At 51.9% G+C, this 17,373-nt stretch overlaps 1 protein-coding gene across 4 annotated transcripts in view; it reads left to right on the plus strand.

Moving 5' to 3' along the window:
* Gpr161 (G protein-coupled receptor 161) overlaps window positions 1-15,499 on the plus strand; it is a 41,286-nt gene extending 25,787 nt beyond the window's left edge. For 3 of the 4 annotated variants that reach the window (XM_042258490.2, XM_042258489.2, XM_076547908.1), the window contains exons 3-6: window positions 2,344-3,068; window positions 9,064-9,168; window positions 10,696-10,815; window positions 12,118-12,527. In XM_042258490.2, coding sequence (XP_042114424.2) covers window positions 2,344-3,068; window positions 9,064-9,168; window positions 10,696-10,815; window positions 12,118-12,383 — 1,216 coding nt within the window. In that variant the 3' untranslated portion in view covers window positions 12,384-12,527. Of the gene's footprint in view, window positions 1-2,343; window positions 3,069-9,063; window positions 9,169-10,695; window positions 10,816-12,117 lie in introns of all 4 variants that reach the window. The other variant, XM_076547909.1, reaches the window with a different exon arrangement.
* Window positions 15,500-17,373: the final 1,874 nt, after the last annotated feature.

Below are 17,373 nucleotides of genomic sequence, written 5' to 3' on the forward strand. Positions count from 1 at the left end.
TGACCCTGTCCGTTTGTGGAATTGCTGTGTCTTCAGTAAAAGTAAAACACATTTTCAAGATGCCTGGTGGAGAATGACGAGGGGCTCTTCCAACGGTTAGACAAGATGATTGCACGACACAGGAGAAAAAAAAAACAGTTTGGAAGTTGGTTGGCAGTCGAATCAGATCTTATTGGCATTTTACTCTCCGTTTTAAAAAATGACAGTTTTTGAACACCCGTTCTTGGGTCCTGTGGGATGCAGATGGAGGCTAAGCAGCTCAGGTGCAGATGGAAGTTGGTCCCCTGGGCCCCCCTCCCCCCTCCCCATCGCAGGACTGTCTGCCCTTGGTCATAGCGTCACCGGTCTGCAGGAGTAGCTCCAGGGAGATGCAAATTGCTTCCTTAAATCTGGGATCAAGTTAAGTGAAGGCGAGAATGACATAACCTCAGACCATCAAAATGCGTCGCCAACAGTTCACCTTATGCCGGTGCTGGGGGTATGTGTTGGATGTCTCTAAAGGCCCAGGGCACGGTCTTGGGGTAGTAAGCTACAGGCACGATCGGAACGTCAGACTGTCCACCAGTTGGCAGCACAGGTCTGGCCGTGCATGTTGATATTCTTGTAGAAAAAAACAAAAAACAAACAAACAAACAAAAAAAAAAAAAAACCCGCTGCCACAGGCAACTCCAGAAGTCACTGCTGCTGGTGGGTCCAGGACAGTGAGTGCTTAAGGAGGGGCGGCGTTTGAGTGACATCCTAAACAGTAAATAGGATTGCATCTGTATGCAGGAGGCGGGGTGGTCCCTTAGAGGGAATGGGCTGTGTTTATTCATTTGGTAAACAATTATTGAGCACTTATATTGGGGATACGTAGCCGAATAAGGTGGGTAAATATGCTGTGAGATCAATATGGAATGGCAGATAGGGTTGGGGTTGATTAACTGTGGAGTGTTCCACCATGGAGAAGCTGTGAGAATTTTTTTTTTTTTTTTGCAAAGAGAAAAGATGAAAGGAAGAAGTGCCCAGGGTGCATGCCAAGGACGTAGCATCTGAGAGTCAGAAACCAGGTGACAGGGTTGGACATAGACAGATTCACCTCACTAGAACCTCAGTCCTTACTGCCTGACCTCATTCACTGGAGTACCTGTGAGTGGAGAAGGAACTTCCTTCAGATGATAATGAGTCACCATGACCTGGTTGTCTTAAAGAAATAGCTCATCTCCCTCGTCAACACAAGATGGATTCACAGGGGCTTGACCAGATCTTTATGACTAAGCTGTGTTATTAAAAAAACAACAACAACAAAAAAAAAATTGGGGCTGAAGAGATTAACTCAATGGTTAAGAGTACTTGATGCTCTTGCAGAGGACCCAGGTTCGATTCCCAGAACCCACATGGCAGCTCACAACTGTCTATAACTCAAGTTCTAGGGGCTCCGACTCCCTCCTCTGACCTCCTCAGGCTCATACAAACATTCAGACAAACAAGCACTCATGTACATAAAATAAAAGAACCTAAAACCAAGAATTAAAGGAAAATGTAGTGTCTTTAGATGTGTGAATAGCGGGTGCTGTTTCTTTCTTTACTAGGAAACATTTGTGTAGATTAAAAATGTGAAGTGTCGGAACAAGTTGCATCTGTACGCGACAGAGGGAGACAGGGCAGGAGGGGAAGGGAAAAGGACACAGTAATCAAAGATGCATGGACCTGGACATGGAAGTGCATTCCTTTACTCACGGCACACTGGACGCAGAGGCAGGTGGATCCCTGTGAGTTCGAGGCCAGCGTTCCACGACAGCTAGAGCTTCATAATAAAGAGACCCTGCCTAAAATGTTTTTTTTTAAAAGCGGTCTGGAAAACAACAGCGTTGGTCATGGTTTTTACCGTCACATGTTACATGACTGTCACGAACCAGACGTGTTTACTATGCTGTCAACATTTAGCTGAGTCTGCCTTCGAGACAGCCCTATTAATCTCTGTTTCCCAGATGTGCACAGTGCTGCAGAAGTGTTAGCCAAATAAGCCCTGTCCTCCGCAAGTTGTTGTAGCTGGTCGTGGTGCTTATCACAGCAATAGAAACCAACCAGGATAGTCCTTGAAGAGGTTAGCTGAAGACAATAGGATGCCCCTCAAGATAGCTGAGTTCTTAAACACAAGAAGGTTTTGATGTGCTGACGCGCACACAGGACCACGTCCTTGCTATCGTGCAACTGGGCGACATGGTGTAGCCTGTTGCTTGTCTGCGAGGGTTGGGTGAAGGGGTCTTTTAGTTGCCAGAAGTACAAAAGTCCCCACCCAAGAAAGTAGGGCATCCTGCCTCCCTGTACGTCGCCTCTCACCTCCCTTATCTTTTTTTCTAGCTATTACGCTGTCCTGTATCCAATGGTGTACCCCATGAAGATCACAGGGAACCGGGCCGTGATGGCTCTCGTCTACATCTGGCTCCACTCCCTCATTGGCTGCCTGCCGCCCCTCTTTGGTTGGTCGTCGGTGGAATTTGACGAGTTCAAGTGGATGTGTGTGGCTGCGTGGCACCGGGAGCCCGGCTACACCGTCTTCTGGCAGATCTGGTGTGCCCTGTTCCCCTTTCTCATCATGCTAGTATGCTATGGTTTCATCTTCCGTGTGGCCAGGGTCAAGGCCCGGAAAGTGCACTGTGGCTCCGTGGTCATTGTGGAGGAGGATGCCCAGAGGAGTGGGAGGAAGAATTCTAGTACCTCCACTTCCTCCTCAGGCAGCAGGAGAAATGCCTTCCAAGGTGTGGTCTATTCAGCTAACCAGTGCAAGGCCCTCATCACCATTCTGGTGGTCATTGGCGCCTTCATGGTCACCTGGGGCCCCTACATGGTTGTCATTACCTCAGAGGCACTCTGGGGGAAGAACTATGTCTCCCCAGCCCTGGAGACTTGGGCCACATGGCTGTCCTTTACCAGTGCCATCTGCCACCCTCTGATCTATGGGCTCTGGAACAAGACTGTCCGCAAGGAGCTCCTGGGCATGTGCTTTGGGGACCGTTATTACCGGGAACCGTTTGTGCAGCGACAGAGGACCTCCAGACTCTTCAGCATCTCCAACAGGATCACAGGTAATTTGGGAACCTGTTAGGCAAAGCATCCCTACACCCCCAGGCCGCTGTCACGGGGGAGGGGGGGGGAGGGAGGGCGGGGGGGGGGGGGTGTCCTTCTCAGTTACTAAGGGTCTGTCATGTCAGTATAGCAGTTCTCAGGATGACTGTGGCCTCAGGGCTCAAGGCACAGACTTCCTGTTGTGAAGGGCCACCCCAGGGTAGCCACAGTGACTCCCAAGCAGCCTTCCACCACTTAGCTGCTGAAGGAGCATGCTGAGGAGGAGGAGGTGCACATTCCCCTGAGAATGGGACATTGTGATTTGCAAATCCATTTTCCGGAACCCTAGTCGGGGCCTCACGGGCTGGAGGGGATAGGCACTTCTTTACTGCAGAAGGGAGAATCTGAGCCTTGGGCCAGGCTGCTTTCTCCTCTGGCAAGCATGCTCCTTCTGTGTCACCTCCCTTGGATGTTCTTTCTGTGCCTCAGTGGCTTCACTTAGCCAGTCCTTCCTCTCAGACACGTCACCTTGAGCTCTCCCTCCTGGGTCAGTGGTTTCTTCTGATGGTCCCTGGTGGTCTGTTGTCTGTGTGTATGGGGGAGGGGGTAGTCTGTTGTCTGTGTGTATGGGGGAGGGGGTAGTCTGTTGTCTGTGTGTATCGGGGAGGGGGTAGTCTGTTGTCTGTGTGTATGGGGGAGGGGGTAGTCTGTTATCTGTGTGTATATGGGGGAGGGGGTAGTCTGTTGTCTGTGTATATGGGGGAGGGGGTAGTCTGTTGTCTGTGGGGGGGGGGACGAGGGGGGAAGCCGTGATAATCAGAGCCAAACCATAACCTTCCATCAAAGCGTCATTGTCTAGTGCTCGGAGCTAACCTATCTGGAGGACACCCACACACACACCGACATACACCCCATGACAACAACAACCACTAGACGATCACTAGCATTTGTCATAATGCCCTTGACAGGACCCTGAGGAGTTGCTCTAATCAGAGAGTAGATGTTGTTTTTCAGCATATATATAAAATTTTAGGTTAGAAGAGTTGGAAAAATAGTACAGGGAACTTCCCATAGTGTTATCAACTTACATAACTAGAGTACAAGATCAGCCCTAGAGCCCCACACATGTTATATCTCAGCCCTGCCTGGGCACTTCTGCAGAGGTTTGGTCAGGGCTTTTGTAGAGGGCTCCTGAGTAAGCACCCTGGTGCTCAGAATGATGTTGTGTATTTTGGGCAAGAATGCCACAGGAGTGGTAGGATCCTGTTCATGGATCAGATTAGGGGCACGCGTGCCAGGATATCTCATTATTAGTTGAGTTATCCCCTTCTTCAGGTGTGCTCTGTCAGCCTTTTTCACTCAGCACTGTTTCCATTGTAATTAGCACACACACTGGCAGAGATGCTTTGAGACTGGGAAAATCCTAGTTTTCCTCTTGCTCCCACCCACCGATGCTAGCTGGCTCTGGTGTATCTTGCTCACTGTGGTGTGGTTATGCTGTTCTGAAGTGAAGGTAGTTGGGATTTTAGAGCCACGTGGAGGAAGACCATCACCCAGCTAAGCTACTGGAAAGAGATTTCAAGAGCACCTCTATAGCTGAGCTTTCTTTGGACCATCAGCTCCCGAATAATGATACTGAGACTTCTTATTAATTATGAAAGCTTGGCCTTAGCTTAAGCTTGTTCCCGAATAACTCCTAAAATTTAAATTAACCCATTTATATTAATCTACGTTCTCAATCCACATGGCTCAATACCTCTCCTCCCTACTGTATGCCTGACTTCCTCCGAGTCTTGCTGGCAAATCTCCCACCTCAGATTCTTTCCCTGAGTTCTTGTCTCTGCCTGGAAGTTCTGCCTATCCTTTCCTGCCTAGCTATTGGCCATTCAGCTCTTTATTAAGCCAATCAGAAGGTGCCTTAGACAGATGAGATAGAGACAGAGATACATCTTCCCACAGTGTACAAAAAGATTACCCCAACACTCCTCTTTCAGCCTGTAGCGCTCACTTCTTGCCAGATGACTAAGACCTACTTGGTCTCTCCTCTTCAGGAAACAGAGATCCTCCACCTTCACCCTCAACAGGGCAAAAGATGACTCCTATTACCTAGGAACACTCAGGGCCAGAGATGACAAGATGCCCTGTCCTTGTGGCAGTGACATACGTCTGCGGACTGATTTACCTTGTGGACTAGAGGAGAGCTATTTCTGGACAGGGGAAATCTGGTAATTTTTTTTCTTGACCATAGGAAGGAAGACGATCTCCATGGTTCTTTATTTATTAGTCTGAAGCGCCTACCCCTTGTCATTTACCAGCTTATGTTCCCAAGTGTGACTCGGGAACCAGAAGGTACATTCAGTGCTTGACTTCATGTTGTTGGTGAATTTATTGGCTCAGATTTTGTAATAACTTCTCTTCTTGGCAAAAATTAGTAGATGTTTTCTAGTCCATTGAAACTAAGAATGAAGAAGAAAAAGAATGAGGGCAGAGAATGATAGAGGAAAGAGTAGCTGGAACAAAAAGGAACATCCAATTCTTGGCCAAGATTTACTATGTGGATTGTTTTTGACTATCCTGGAAAGGACTACCAGGCTGTGGGAGCCATTGGAAAACACCAGACTGTGGTTGGGTTGGCAAACCCAAAGCCATTGGCGGTCTGAGGCTCATTTAGGGAAAAGCATCTTTGTGGCTGGTGGGTTCCGAATCCTTGGCTTCTCCAGGCCTGGGAGTGGGCAATGACTTTTCTCCCTGAGAGCCTGGCTGTAGGAGGTCAGTCAGCCATATTAATACCTTAGGGGCTGGGGAGCAAGACAGAATATGGGTCTATCCCAGGTATACACTCTATGGCTGTCCATGCCAGCAGTACCCACTGTCTTCCTGACCAGGAGGGGCAACCCTGAGCCTCCAGGCTAATCAGACCCTGTCATTGCCCTCGGCACACAGAACTTTGAAATGCAACTGATTCCTGGACCCAGATTACCTCCCTTGCCATTAACCTGCTTTCAAGCTTGCTCTCTGGGGGAGGCAAGTGCCCAGGTATTCACAATGGGAACAAAAGATGGCCGGCAAGATGGAGGCCCTGCCATGGTTTTATGGTACGTTTGTGCAGTATGTGAAAAGTTGTCACCCAAGAAGTCAGTAAGTGGAACTATCAGTGGTCCTGATAATTCATGCAACAGCAGAAGCAGAATGTCACACATGCCTGGAATGTCCCAAGCACGTGACAGAAGGTGATTTTATGCAGAGCTCAGTTCACCCATAATCACTGGGGTACTAGCTGTCACTGAGCCACCAAGTCCTTTTGCTTGTGAGGTCTCATTAGCAGATTCCCATGGTGGGGACGGGGGTGGTCCTCTAGGAATAGAGACCTCCAGGGCACCGGAGGCCATCAGGAGTGCTACCTCATGGTGGGTAGGGCAGCCGTGGAGTGGAGGTTACTTCCTAGTCCCAAAGGTGAGCTGAGCACTAACTTTCGGTTGGATGCTAAACCATGATACAAACGGATGGGGGCTCCTGGAAGAGGGAGGAAAAAAAGGACCATTTTTCCAAAGGGCAAGAACTCAATAGCTCTTTTGCTCAGCCCAGCCCTGGGGCCCAAGGACAAACTTCAATGCCCAGATGTGCAGATGCCTGGTGACTGAGGGCAGAGCTCTGTAGTTATCTCCTGGGAAGGAAGGTTCCATCTGTCATTCACTCAGAAGAAGGCTCATGTCAGCCTTCTTGGGAGGTCTGAGGGTTGGGGGGCGGGGTGGTAAATAACACTGAGGCCTTTGAGTTTTCCTCCTTTCCTTTTCTAAACATCTCTCCTGGTGGCATGGCATTATGAAGTCGTTGGGTTAGTTCAATCCCTGCTGCACCTCGGAATCCCACCCTACTCTTGAGCTTCTTAAATGCACAGGCGCCTTTTATCTGGTGCATGTTCTTGTGGAGTAAACCTGGTCCCTGGACCTGGCCTTCTGTGCATTTTCACTGGAATGGTTAGAGGTGGCCCGTTCCCGTGGGATATGGTGGTGTTCCATGGAGTCTCAGGGTAGTTGTGTCTACTCTTTGGAGGAGAATGCTTCTCAGCTGAGCCACAGTGGTCTGGCTCAAACGATCCCTCTCACTAGAGGAGACCAAGACACACGTTCCTGGTTTTTGCCGCAGCCTCAGAGATGGTGTCCAAATACACTGTGGCTGCCACCATCCCGGTTGGCAGACAGCCCCGAGGGGCTCCGCTCCTCGAATCAGGCCTTTATTGAACATAATAGCCATGCTCAGAAGCCCATGTGCCAGGGGGGATAAGCAGGTGCGGGGGAGATTTGGGGGAGTCTTCTCCAGTTTCAGCCCCATAACTAACGCTAAGCAAAGTGACAGCTGCGTGTGTGAAAAAGCCCTGTGCACCACCGCACCCTCCCCATCCCTCCTTGGCTCTCAGGAAGAAAGGGAAGAGTATAGTATGTCCTAGCGCCCTGCGTTCTCACAACCGCCAGGATAGGAGGGCGCCTCCCCTAGGAAGACTAAGGCAAAACCAGAGAGCAGGAGGGGCCAAAGTCCTTATTAAGCCAAGACCATTCTCCCTCTCCTCCTCTTTTGCGTTTATTGATTTTCATTTTGTGAAGATGAGTGTTTTGCCTGCCTGCATGCGTGTGTATCACAGCCTGATGCTGCCAGAGGTTGGATGAGGGCGTCAGATCCCTTGGCACTGGGCTTACCCAAGGTTCTGAGCCATGAAATGTGTGCTGGGAACCAAACCTAGATTTTGGCGAGAGTAGCAAGTGCTCTTAACCACTAGCCTCCCTCTACAGCCTCATGGCCATTCGTGAGGTAACTGACGCCCTTCTGTGATAACAGCCTTACCTTTCAACACTGTTGGCTTAGAGATTAAGTTCTACCATAGTGGCCATTAAATCTATTAGGCCTGTTTGCAATTTCTAAGAGATTTTTATCTTCATATTTTTTCAATAGTCCCAAACTCTTCTCAATGGGTTTATTTTTTGAACTTGACTAAGTACCCAATTATTGATTTTTAAGATCTCTTTGTTGTCTCCCATTAGACCTACTCCTTTCTTTCTCTCTCATTCTCTCCCTCTCTCTCTCTCTGTCTCTCTGTCTCTGTCTCTGTCTCTCATGCTAGGGTCTTTCTTTAACTGTGTGGCGGCCCCTGTCATCCCTTCGCCTCTGGTAGGAAGACACGAGGAAGCCTCTGGTGAGATGGATCCAGCAGGCTTCCTTGTTGTAGGGTGGACCACCCGGGCCATTCCATGGCCTCCCTGCTCTCAGCACCCACACGTCTTTTCAGGCTGGTGTTCCTGGGGAGAGTTCTCTTGTGGCTTCTCTTTGCTTCCCCAGTCTTACTGGGTCCCTCTCCCTCTGGTGTCTCCGGGCCACGGCCCCTGGTTCATTCCCTCTCTTCTGCTGACACTTGGGAGGGGGTTCCGAGGCTGGGAAGAGCCCTGGCGGGGTCCAGCTGCCTCCAACAGAGATTGTGGAGCCCACAGCCTCCTGGGCCTGTGCTTCCCAAGCCTTGGCGGCCCTACCGGAGAATGAGACTCTTTCCAGGCCTCTGCCAACCTTGGTTCTTTTGTCTGGAGTCACTCAGTTCTCTTTCCCAGGTCACTCTTCGGTCTTCTTCCATCCTTCTGCTTTGCAGCCTCTCCAGACTCCACCTTTGGGAAGAGTTTTTAAATCTATTCAAGTAGAATTCCTGGAAGTTAAGTGTTCTGTGTGTGCCTGGAAGGCTCCCTCACGTGACTGTTCACCTTAGCTTCCCCCTCCGTCTGTCTTGCTGGCTGACATGGTCAGGAAGGTTCCCCGTGGTGAGAAAGGACCAAGGGTCAAAGTCAGGGGGAGGCAGCTGGGGCTCGGCTGTCTCCCGTGGGTCAGGAGTGAGGTTTTGTAAGGGACGGTGTCCAGAACGGAGCTGGTAGGCCAGGTCCTGTGGGGGCCAGAAACTGGAGAGCCGATTGCCCAACCCAAAGCCGAGGCCCACCCGAGCAGCCGGTTTATCTCATCAATGCCCACTTTGCCTTTCAGACTTGGGCCTGTCCCCACACCTCACGGCTCTCATGGCCGGCGGACAGTCCCTGGGACACAGCAGCAGCACGGGAGACACGGGCTTCAGCTACTCCCAGGATTCAGGTACTGTTCCCACTCTGAAATCCTCTCACTCAGTGTAACTTTGCGGTGTTGCTTGCTGCTGGGAGGCTCACCGCTGTCCAAGGACTGCCGGAAAGAGCGTGGTGGAGGGGTAAGGTGTGGGAGCTGGGTTTCTCACATGGCTCTGAGTCTTTAAGTTTTCCTGTGCCTCTGTTTTCCCCTCTGCTAAATGGGCCTCTCGGTGCCTTCTCTCCCTACCATGTGGTATCATGGTGAGGTTCAAAGTACAGTAAAGCCTTTGAAAAGTTCAAATTTAAGCCAGGCACGGTGGCACACACCTACAGTCCCAGCGCTTGGGAGGCAGAGGCAGGCGGATCTCTGTGAGTTCGAGGCCAGCCTGGTCTACAGAGTGAGTTCCAGGACAGCCAAGGCTACACAGAGAAACCCTGTCTCAAAAAACCACCATCACCCCCCTCCCAAAAAATAGAAAAGAAAGTAAAAATTTGAAGAACTTATGCTTTATACTACTTATCCTATAACTGACTGGCCAGGCCCTGGCGTCCATCTGCCTGGTTCTTGGCCTCCTTCCTGTAGTCGGCTTCCTGATGTTAGGGCCAGCTCCTTGGACTTGTGGGAGCCATGGCAGCTGGATCCCATGTTTGTTGAGTGGTCCTGGGCGGGAGCAAACATGGTCGGAGGCAGGAAGCGTCTCTGCATCCACTCAGTTCATGGATTTCTGTTGGAGAACTGAGACACCCAGCCACATCTGCGGCTGATGCTGTGGGCCTCGGAGGGAGTGGTACCCGGTCCCCAAACCAGCAGCCAGCGCTGCCTTCCACCCCAGCTCTTCTGTCTCTGCAGCCCCGGGAGCGTTTGTCTGTTTGGTTGTGAACCTTTCAGAGCGGAGCCCTCTCTCCGGCCCCCACTGGTGGGAGCTTTGGAAAGGTCCCCTTGGGCTGTGGAGAAAGAGCGGTTGGTGAAGTCGGGGGCCAAGTGGGGCTCCGTGAGCGAGTGGCAGGGGCCAGGGCTCTTCTGCCTGAGTGTGGGGAGACAGCCTGGGGAGTAACAGAGGCCAGCCTTTCCCTCCAGCCACAGAAGGGGGATTCAGGTCAGTTCCGAGACGCCAGGTGATGGGCAGGCTGCCAGAAGAAGGGCACAGCCTCGGAGAAGACAGAATTTTCTCGACGGATGGTGCCAACCCTCTCCCACCAAGCGTTCCAGGACACAGTGTCCTAAGGCGATGGGTGGAGGGGACACCTTGGGTTCCCTGGGTGTTGTTCCTCAGGTGCCGCCCACCTTTTTCTTTCTTCCTTTTTTTTTCTTTTTTGACAGTAGGTTAGATTATCTGGTCAGCTGATGCTGTGGCAAGCCCACTGCTGTCTGAACCCCTGGGATGGGTGACACACAGCCTGTTTCTCTCTCAGACAGCTGCTTCAGGACAGTCAGCGGAACCTGCTCCTGGGACGGAAAGGCTGGCAGTCAGGGTCACGAGGCACTGGGGGGGGAGGGGCAGGGGGAAGAGGCCGTGGTGTCTGGAGCTACATGTGTGCCGTCTGTCCTTCGCTTTAGGGACAGACGTGATGCTGCTGGAAGACTGCGCTTCTGACGACAACCCTGCCCCCCACTGCACGTGCCCACCCAAGAGAAGGAGCTCCGTGACGTTTGAGGACGAAGTAGAACAGATCAAAGGTTGGTCTGTGGGACTGCTTCAGTAAAAACGCGTGGGCCGGGAGGGGATCCTAGCCACGGCTTTCCCACAGAGCACGCCAAGGCGTTGTCACCTCTGCCTCCTTCTGATTACTGCAGCTCTATTGGTGCCACTGGAAGCTTGACTTCCAAGGCGTCTGACTCAGAGCACACAGCATCTAAGGTGGGGCAAATGCAGCTGTAGACACACACACACACACACACACACACACACACACACACATACACACACACACACACGCAGGGAGAGAGTGAGGAACCTCCAATGGACAGTAGAAAAATGGCCTAGTGAGTGGAGGCCAAGCTGCCATCCTGATGAGTGGACCTGAAGCCTTAGGGGAGGAGAGTCCATTGACTGGGCTTTCCTGCAGTAACACTCAGCATCCGTGTGGCTCTGGGACTTGGGGTTGATTTCCCATCCAGACATGCCCAGGAGACAAGTAGACAGAGGAACCAGCCACTCAGGCTGCCCTAGGGTGTAGGCATCTCACCGAGTGAGAATAGCCATTGGCATAATGGAGCCATGAGTCTGCTGGAGCCCTGGATTTTAAGGCGTAAATGCTGAGTGTGAAAATAAATACGGGCCCATTTATATGGACCCATTACTGATCTCCTTGCACCCCGTCCCACTCCCATCCAAGTGGAGGGGAGAGGTGATGGAGGAGCTTGGAGGATAAGATACCGAAGCACCTACTTCTCTGGCCAAGTAGACTCAGTCACAGAGCTAGCCGGCAGCCTTTCCTGGCTTGCACTACCTTCCTGCAGGATAATGAGTCAGTCCAGCTGCTCCCCAGACCTCCCACACAGAGCCAAGCCTGCCCTCTGTCATGGGGTGGGTAGGTCTTGAAGCGCCCTCTGCTGGTCTGGTGCTGAGAGCAAGGTGCTAGCAGGGAACGACACTTCCCCTGGGTGGGGATGAGGTTTCTAAGTTCACAGCCACGAGTGAGGCTGTTCCGGGGAGGTGCGAGAAGAGAATTCTTTCGAAGACATCAAGGTTAAAACACTTTAGGAAGAATTCACTTACTGACTTGTCACAGTAACCATGTGAAGTAAGAGATTTCTTCTCCTTATGGATGGGGAAACTAAACTAGAAAATAATGCCTGGCATTTCTCAGGTAGTAAATTGGGAAGTCCAGAATTTTAGCCTGGGGAATCTGACGTCAAAATCCATACATGTTATCTCTTGTCTCCTATCCCTGGGGCATCGGACCAACAGAGGCCATATTCCCGGGATGGTCATGGGTCCTGGCTCTTGGCTAACCTCTTTTCTGCCTTCTCCCACAGAGGCTGCCAAGAACTCCATTCTTCATGTGAAAGCTGAAGTACACAAATCCTTGGACAGTTACGCAGCCAGCTTGGCTAAAGCCATTGAGGCTGAAGCCAAAATCAACTTATTTGGGGAGGAGGCTTTGCCAGGGGTCTTGTTCACAGCTCGGACCGTCCCAGGGGCTAGCTTCGGGGGGCGCCGAGGCAGCAGGACTCTTTTGAATCAGAGGCTGCCCCTGCAGAGCATTGAAGAAGGGGACATCTTAGCTGCAGAACAGAGATGAAGGCCTCCGAGGGAACTGGGGCCGCCGTGGGGCTACCGGTGCCGGCGTCTGTGCCGAGGCCCTGGAAGACGTCACCCCTCACGGAGGGCCGGACGCTGGGAAGGAAACATGGGGTTGTGCAGCCAGGAGAACCGAAAGTTCTGACTTCAGTGTCCTGCTGTGAAGGCCCAAGTGGGCGGCTTCGGGGTCCCTGGGATGGAACGGGGCTTCCAAAGCACACTGAAAAAGCAGATGGAGATGTGGCTGCTGTTTCTGGGGGCACTAGAGACCATGGGTGGAAAGGGAAGCCACCATGTGGATCATGTGTTCACCAGCACCCTGCTGGTCTAAGAAGTGCCCATGGTCTCAGAAGCAGTCCCTACTCTGTGCACTTCATGGGATGCAAGACCATCTGGGGTTCTGTGTGATTGGTCCAGGCAGCATGGGCCCACATGTACTAGACTAAACCCGAGACAGTCCAGGGAGCACTCAGGAGTAGGAGCACCATACACAGACACCCCATGTCTACTGCCCTAATTAGGATTTGGCCTTTGGTGGCACCTGCTGCTGACTTGTAAGAGCAGGCCACAGGCCATCCGAGATGGGGCCGGCCCTACCCGCCTCTTTGTTGACAGATGTTTTAGTGTTTGCAAAGGAGGAAGAAACCACTATAAAAGACAAGGCTGAGTACCAGGCGTTTCGTTTCCCAAATTAAAAAACCCGGGAAATGAGGGCACATCACTAAGACTGGGGCTGTGATGTCACGTACAGCAGGGAAGAATGGGGGGGGGCAGTCCCTCACACAGATGTGGGAGGCACTTGAGTGACTGACAGACGTAGTTGGCCTCAGTTCCCAGGAGCAATGGTGACCGTCGCTGCAGCTTCGGGGTGGGCACAAGGTAAAAAGGGCGCTGGAGCTGAGCTCACAGGCTGGGTTCTTGGCCCAGCGCGGTCTTTGGGTATCATCCGGAACATCGTGTCCTGTCACTAGGCCATTTGGAGAAATGGGAGCGAGTGGGGAGGAGTTGGAACGAGTAATCTCCAAGATAGTTTCCAGCTCTGATCTCTGATGTCTTCGGAATTTGCAGTTTAAGAGACAGGAACAAACGGAACATGACCAGTGGATGAACCAGCATTGGTATACTTTTGAGTGTTGACCCAGTGAACACGCAGAGAGGTCTCTGCACGCTCTGGCTGTGTGTCTTTGTCCCACTTGGCTGTTTGGGGCAGTCCTAAGTGCCCACCACTGAGACCCGGCTGTGAAGAGGGTGCCGCAGCGGAGGCAAAGGTGGGGGAGCAGGTGGGATTCCTTGGCATGGACCCCTCTTGCTCCTTGAGATAGAACTTGAAGTTTGGGCTTTGGGTGCTTGCTGTGTGGTCAGGAAGACCGCCTTCCCTGCCGCTCTTAAGCCTGGATAGGCTAGGTTCAGCGATCTTCACCTCACAGAGCAAAGGAAGACTCCAAAGCCTTTGCCATGTCTGCCGCCAGGCGACCATTCTAGAGTGAATTACTTTTCCAGTGTGTTCTGTGGGCTGCCTGGCTCCTGGTGTGGCAGTATCTTTTTCCTGTGGCTCCTGGGCTGCAGCTCACTGAAGACATTTGTCTTCGTGTGGTTGATTCCGTCAATGCCACCTCCTCCAGGAGAGCTGTGCAGGGGATTGGCAGGGTTTTGGATGGAGTGGCAGGGGCCTGAGGACAGGTACTGCTCACACTCCTGGCAGCATTTCTGTTCTGTTCTTTTTTTCTAGTACTTGTCCGGTGTCTGGAGGGACCGTATTCCTGATTAACCAGTATGCACGCAAGTGGAACATGGCACAGGCCTTGCCCTCTAGGGATGGGTTGTCTGTCAGTGCAGTAGATTGGCTTAAGACTCAAAGGTCAGAGAGGTCTTTCTCAATTGCCCTGGCCTAGGCTTTATGGAAAGGATGCTGAGGCCTCCGAGTCCTACTGGCTGATCCCCTGATCTCACTGGCATACAGGGAGAGATCATCTAAACTGACCTAGGAAATGGAATTTTCAGTGTTTTCAATGAAAACCCACGCCTTTTAATGGAGTGAGGCCTACTTATCTACCCAGCATGCAGGCCTATAAAGCACCTCATTGAGCATTGGGGCAGTAACACCATGACTGAGAGAGAGAGAGAGAGAGAGAGAGAGAGAGAGAGAGAGAGAGAGAGAGAGAGAGAGAGAGAGAGCCAGAGGATGCTGTTGTGGATGCAGAGCATCCTGTGATGGCAGGACTGTGGCTCCAGAGGAGCTGAGTGTTCCAGCTGGAGTCCTAGGGCCGGGCCAGCGAAGCAGGTGACCACCTCGACCGAGTCTTGGAGAATGTGTAGGGGCCAGAACCATGCTTTTGCCTATTCAGGGATTCTGGTTTGCTCAACTGAGCTAGAGAGAAGGTGGGCCGGGGAGAGAGGGAGAGTAGTCCCATCCATCCTCCTTTGTCCTCGGTGGAGGACACCTGCTTTTTGTGTGGAAGTCCACCATCGCAGCTAAACTAGGCTGTGTTAGCTGCAAACTTCTGAGCAGTGGCAGGCATGAGGCCTTCCGCGGGGACTCATGGGTAGGGGCAGGTGGGCCATTTGGCCACTTGTTTGCTTAAATATCTCAGTCCTGATTCTGACAGGGTCACTTGTAGGGCCATGGCCCATCTCTGCTGCTGCTTTATGAAGATTTTCCCCTTGGCCTGGTTCCTGTGCTGTGTTCCGGACGCCAGCTCTGGGCCCTGTTGCATCCAGGAAGGCAGGCATCGAGTCTGGTGCGCACAGCTGAGCACCTAGTTTTTTCCCTGGCCAGACAACCCAAGCTGGAGTTCCAAGCCTCAGACACTAGATGGCAGCATCATGGCTGTGGAGAGCGGAAAAATGAATGTGGAGGCTTGCTCCTCGGAGCCTGGCCATGGCTACAAACCCCTGGCCTTGACAACTGGTCCTTATCTTCTGTGTGTGACCCCTCTTGGGGTTCACAGGAACTACCTGCACAGAGCTGTGTGGTCTTAAGCAAACCCCTGCTCCTGGGACAGGCAGGCAGGAAGACTGTAAAGACAATGGCCTGTTGGTGCTAATGTTCTTAGATTCTCATTTGTGTGTAACTCTGATTTCGTCTTTCGGCCAAGAATTAAACCATCACTGCCGAGATAAACTCAGTACTTGCAATAGGGTACTGTAGATTGGGTCTGGACAAGAGGAGGAAAATGAGGCCGAGGCAAGAGAGAGCACACTAGTCTGTTGAGATAGGATTGTTATGAGTGCTTTTCCAAGAGGGCAACGTGCTCCTTAGATTTGCAGACTGGGGGGACATTTATCAGTGGACCAGAAGATGAGCTCATGAGACCTGTTCAGCCTCTCGTTTCGTCTGTCTCCTGTCTGGACGGAACAGCGAGGATGCTGTGGCTAAACAAGAGGAGGCCAAGAACAGGCATGTATGAGGCCCCACTGTGTGCCTCACCTAAGACATCCAAGAGCCTGTTGTATGCTAGGACACAGAATCCAAGGATGCTGCCTGCAGGGGGTGCTTGGTGGACTACAGAAATGCCCGCAGTGCATCCACCACGGACATAGGGGCAGGCGGACCTGAGTCACTGGGCGTGCTTCTCAGTGTAACTGATGGGGCAGAATCCTGCCTGTTCCACAGGGGTCTCTGGTACCTGGGCACCTTCAAAGGCTGTGTTATTCCATCAGGATAATTAACTATGTGCAGGGTTGTTGCCCTGGGGGAATTATTTGATGTTTGGGGTAAAAGGACTATAATAGGAGTGAAGGAACATTGGCAAAGGGCAAGCAGCGGAGAGGAGGGTGGGAAGGCTGAGGAGAACTGGGAACATGAGAGGCTGGTAGGGACAAGCATGAGCTCTTCTAGTGAGAAAGTCTGCCTTCCGCGTTAATGACCTGCTCACACACAAAAGAAGTCTCTCTACAATACCCTGCACTAAAGATGATGTATAGAGTCCCAATCTATGTCAGCTCAACTTTGACCTTAACCTAGAACCCCCGCCCCCCCCCCCAAGGATTCTGTCCTTGATTATGTCACCAGCCTGCGTCATCAGTCTGCCCCGGCGTCCCAGCCTAAAAAGCGGGTGGACCCTCTGTGCAGCCCTCTCTTTCCTTTCTGCTCCTTCCTTCCGTCTGTTGTCTTCTCTCCCTCTCTCCCCCTTCCCTTTCCTCTCTCTCTCTCTCTCTCTCTCTCTCTCTCTCTCTCTCTCTCTCTCTCTCTCTCTCTCTCTCTCTCCCTCTCTCTCTCTCTCCCTCTCCCTCTTTCCCTCCCTCCCTCCTCTCCCTCTCTCTCTCCCCGCTCCCAATAAAGCTCTAGAAAGGTAACCATGGCTTATGTTTAACCAACACCACCCCCCCCCACGCACGCACGCACGCACGCACGCACGCACCGATGCCTTTAGGTGCTGAGGACCACTCAGTCCAGCAGTAACCATGTCTGGCTCCCGGCTCCCAGAGCTCTCGTCTTCCCTGGAGTGTACAGAACCTGAGGAAGACCACAAGAACATGGATGTGACCAGCCATAAATGACTACAAGGAGGGACAGGCAGATACTGTTCTTGTGGGCTGGGGAGAGAGGAGATGAGAATCCAGGAAGGTCATTAGGAAAACTGTCTCAAAATGAGGTAAACCAGAGAGAGGCACAGCCAAATCCCTAGGTCTTGGTCACGATGCTGAGTGAAGGGACAAGCCTCGTAGCCCAAGGAGGAGGAGGCACAGGTGGGTTAAAGGTCATCCTTAGCAGAGTGGGTCAGCTGGGCTTTATTTGATGGGAGGAAGACGAAGGAGCTTCAGCGGCTTATCTTATTGACCCAGGCCTAAAAAATGGCCTTGAAGGCCCAAGGTCAGGTGATCGATCATCTGTTGGGAAGAATTCAAAGCACAGACATCAATCTGCACAACATACCACAAGCACAATTTGGGTCCGTGTAATGTTGGCACACAATCTACCACTATTTGAAACAATGAAAATGATAGGTGAGCCAGCTCCTCCCAGAGGAAAGGACAGTCCCGGAGGACTT

The sequence above is a fragment of the Peromyscus maniculatus genome, chromosome 11 (assembly GCF_049852395.1).
Source record: "Peromyscus maniculatus bairdii isolate BWxNUB_F1_BW_parent chromosome 11, HU_Pman_BW_mat_3.1, whole genome shotgun sequence".
Classification (NCBI taxonomy): Eukaryota; Metazoa; Chordata; class Mammalia; order Rodentia; family Cricetidae; genus Peromyscus; species Peromyscus maniculatus.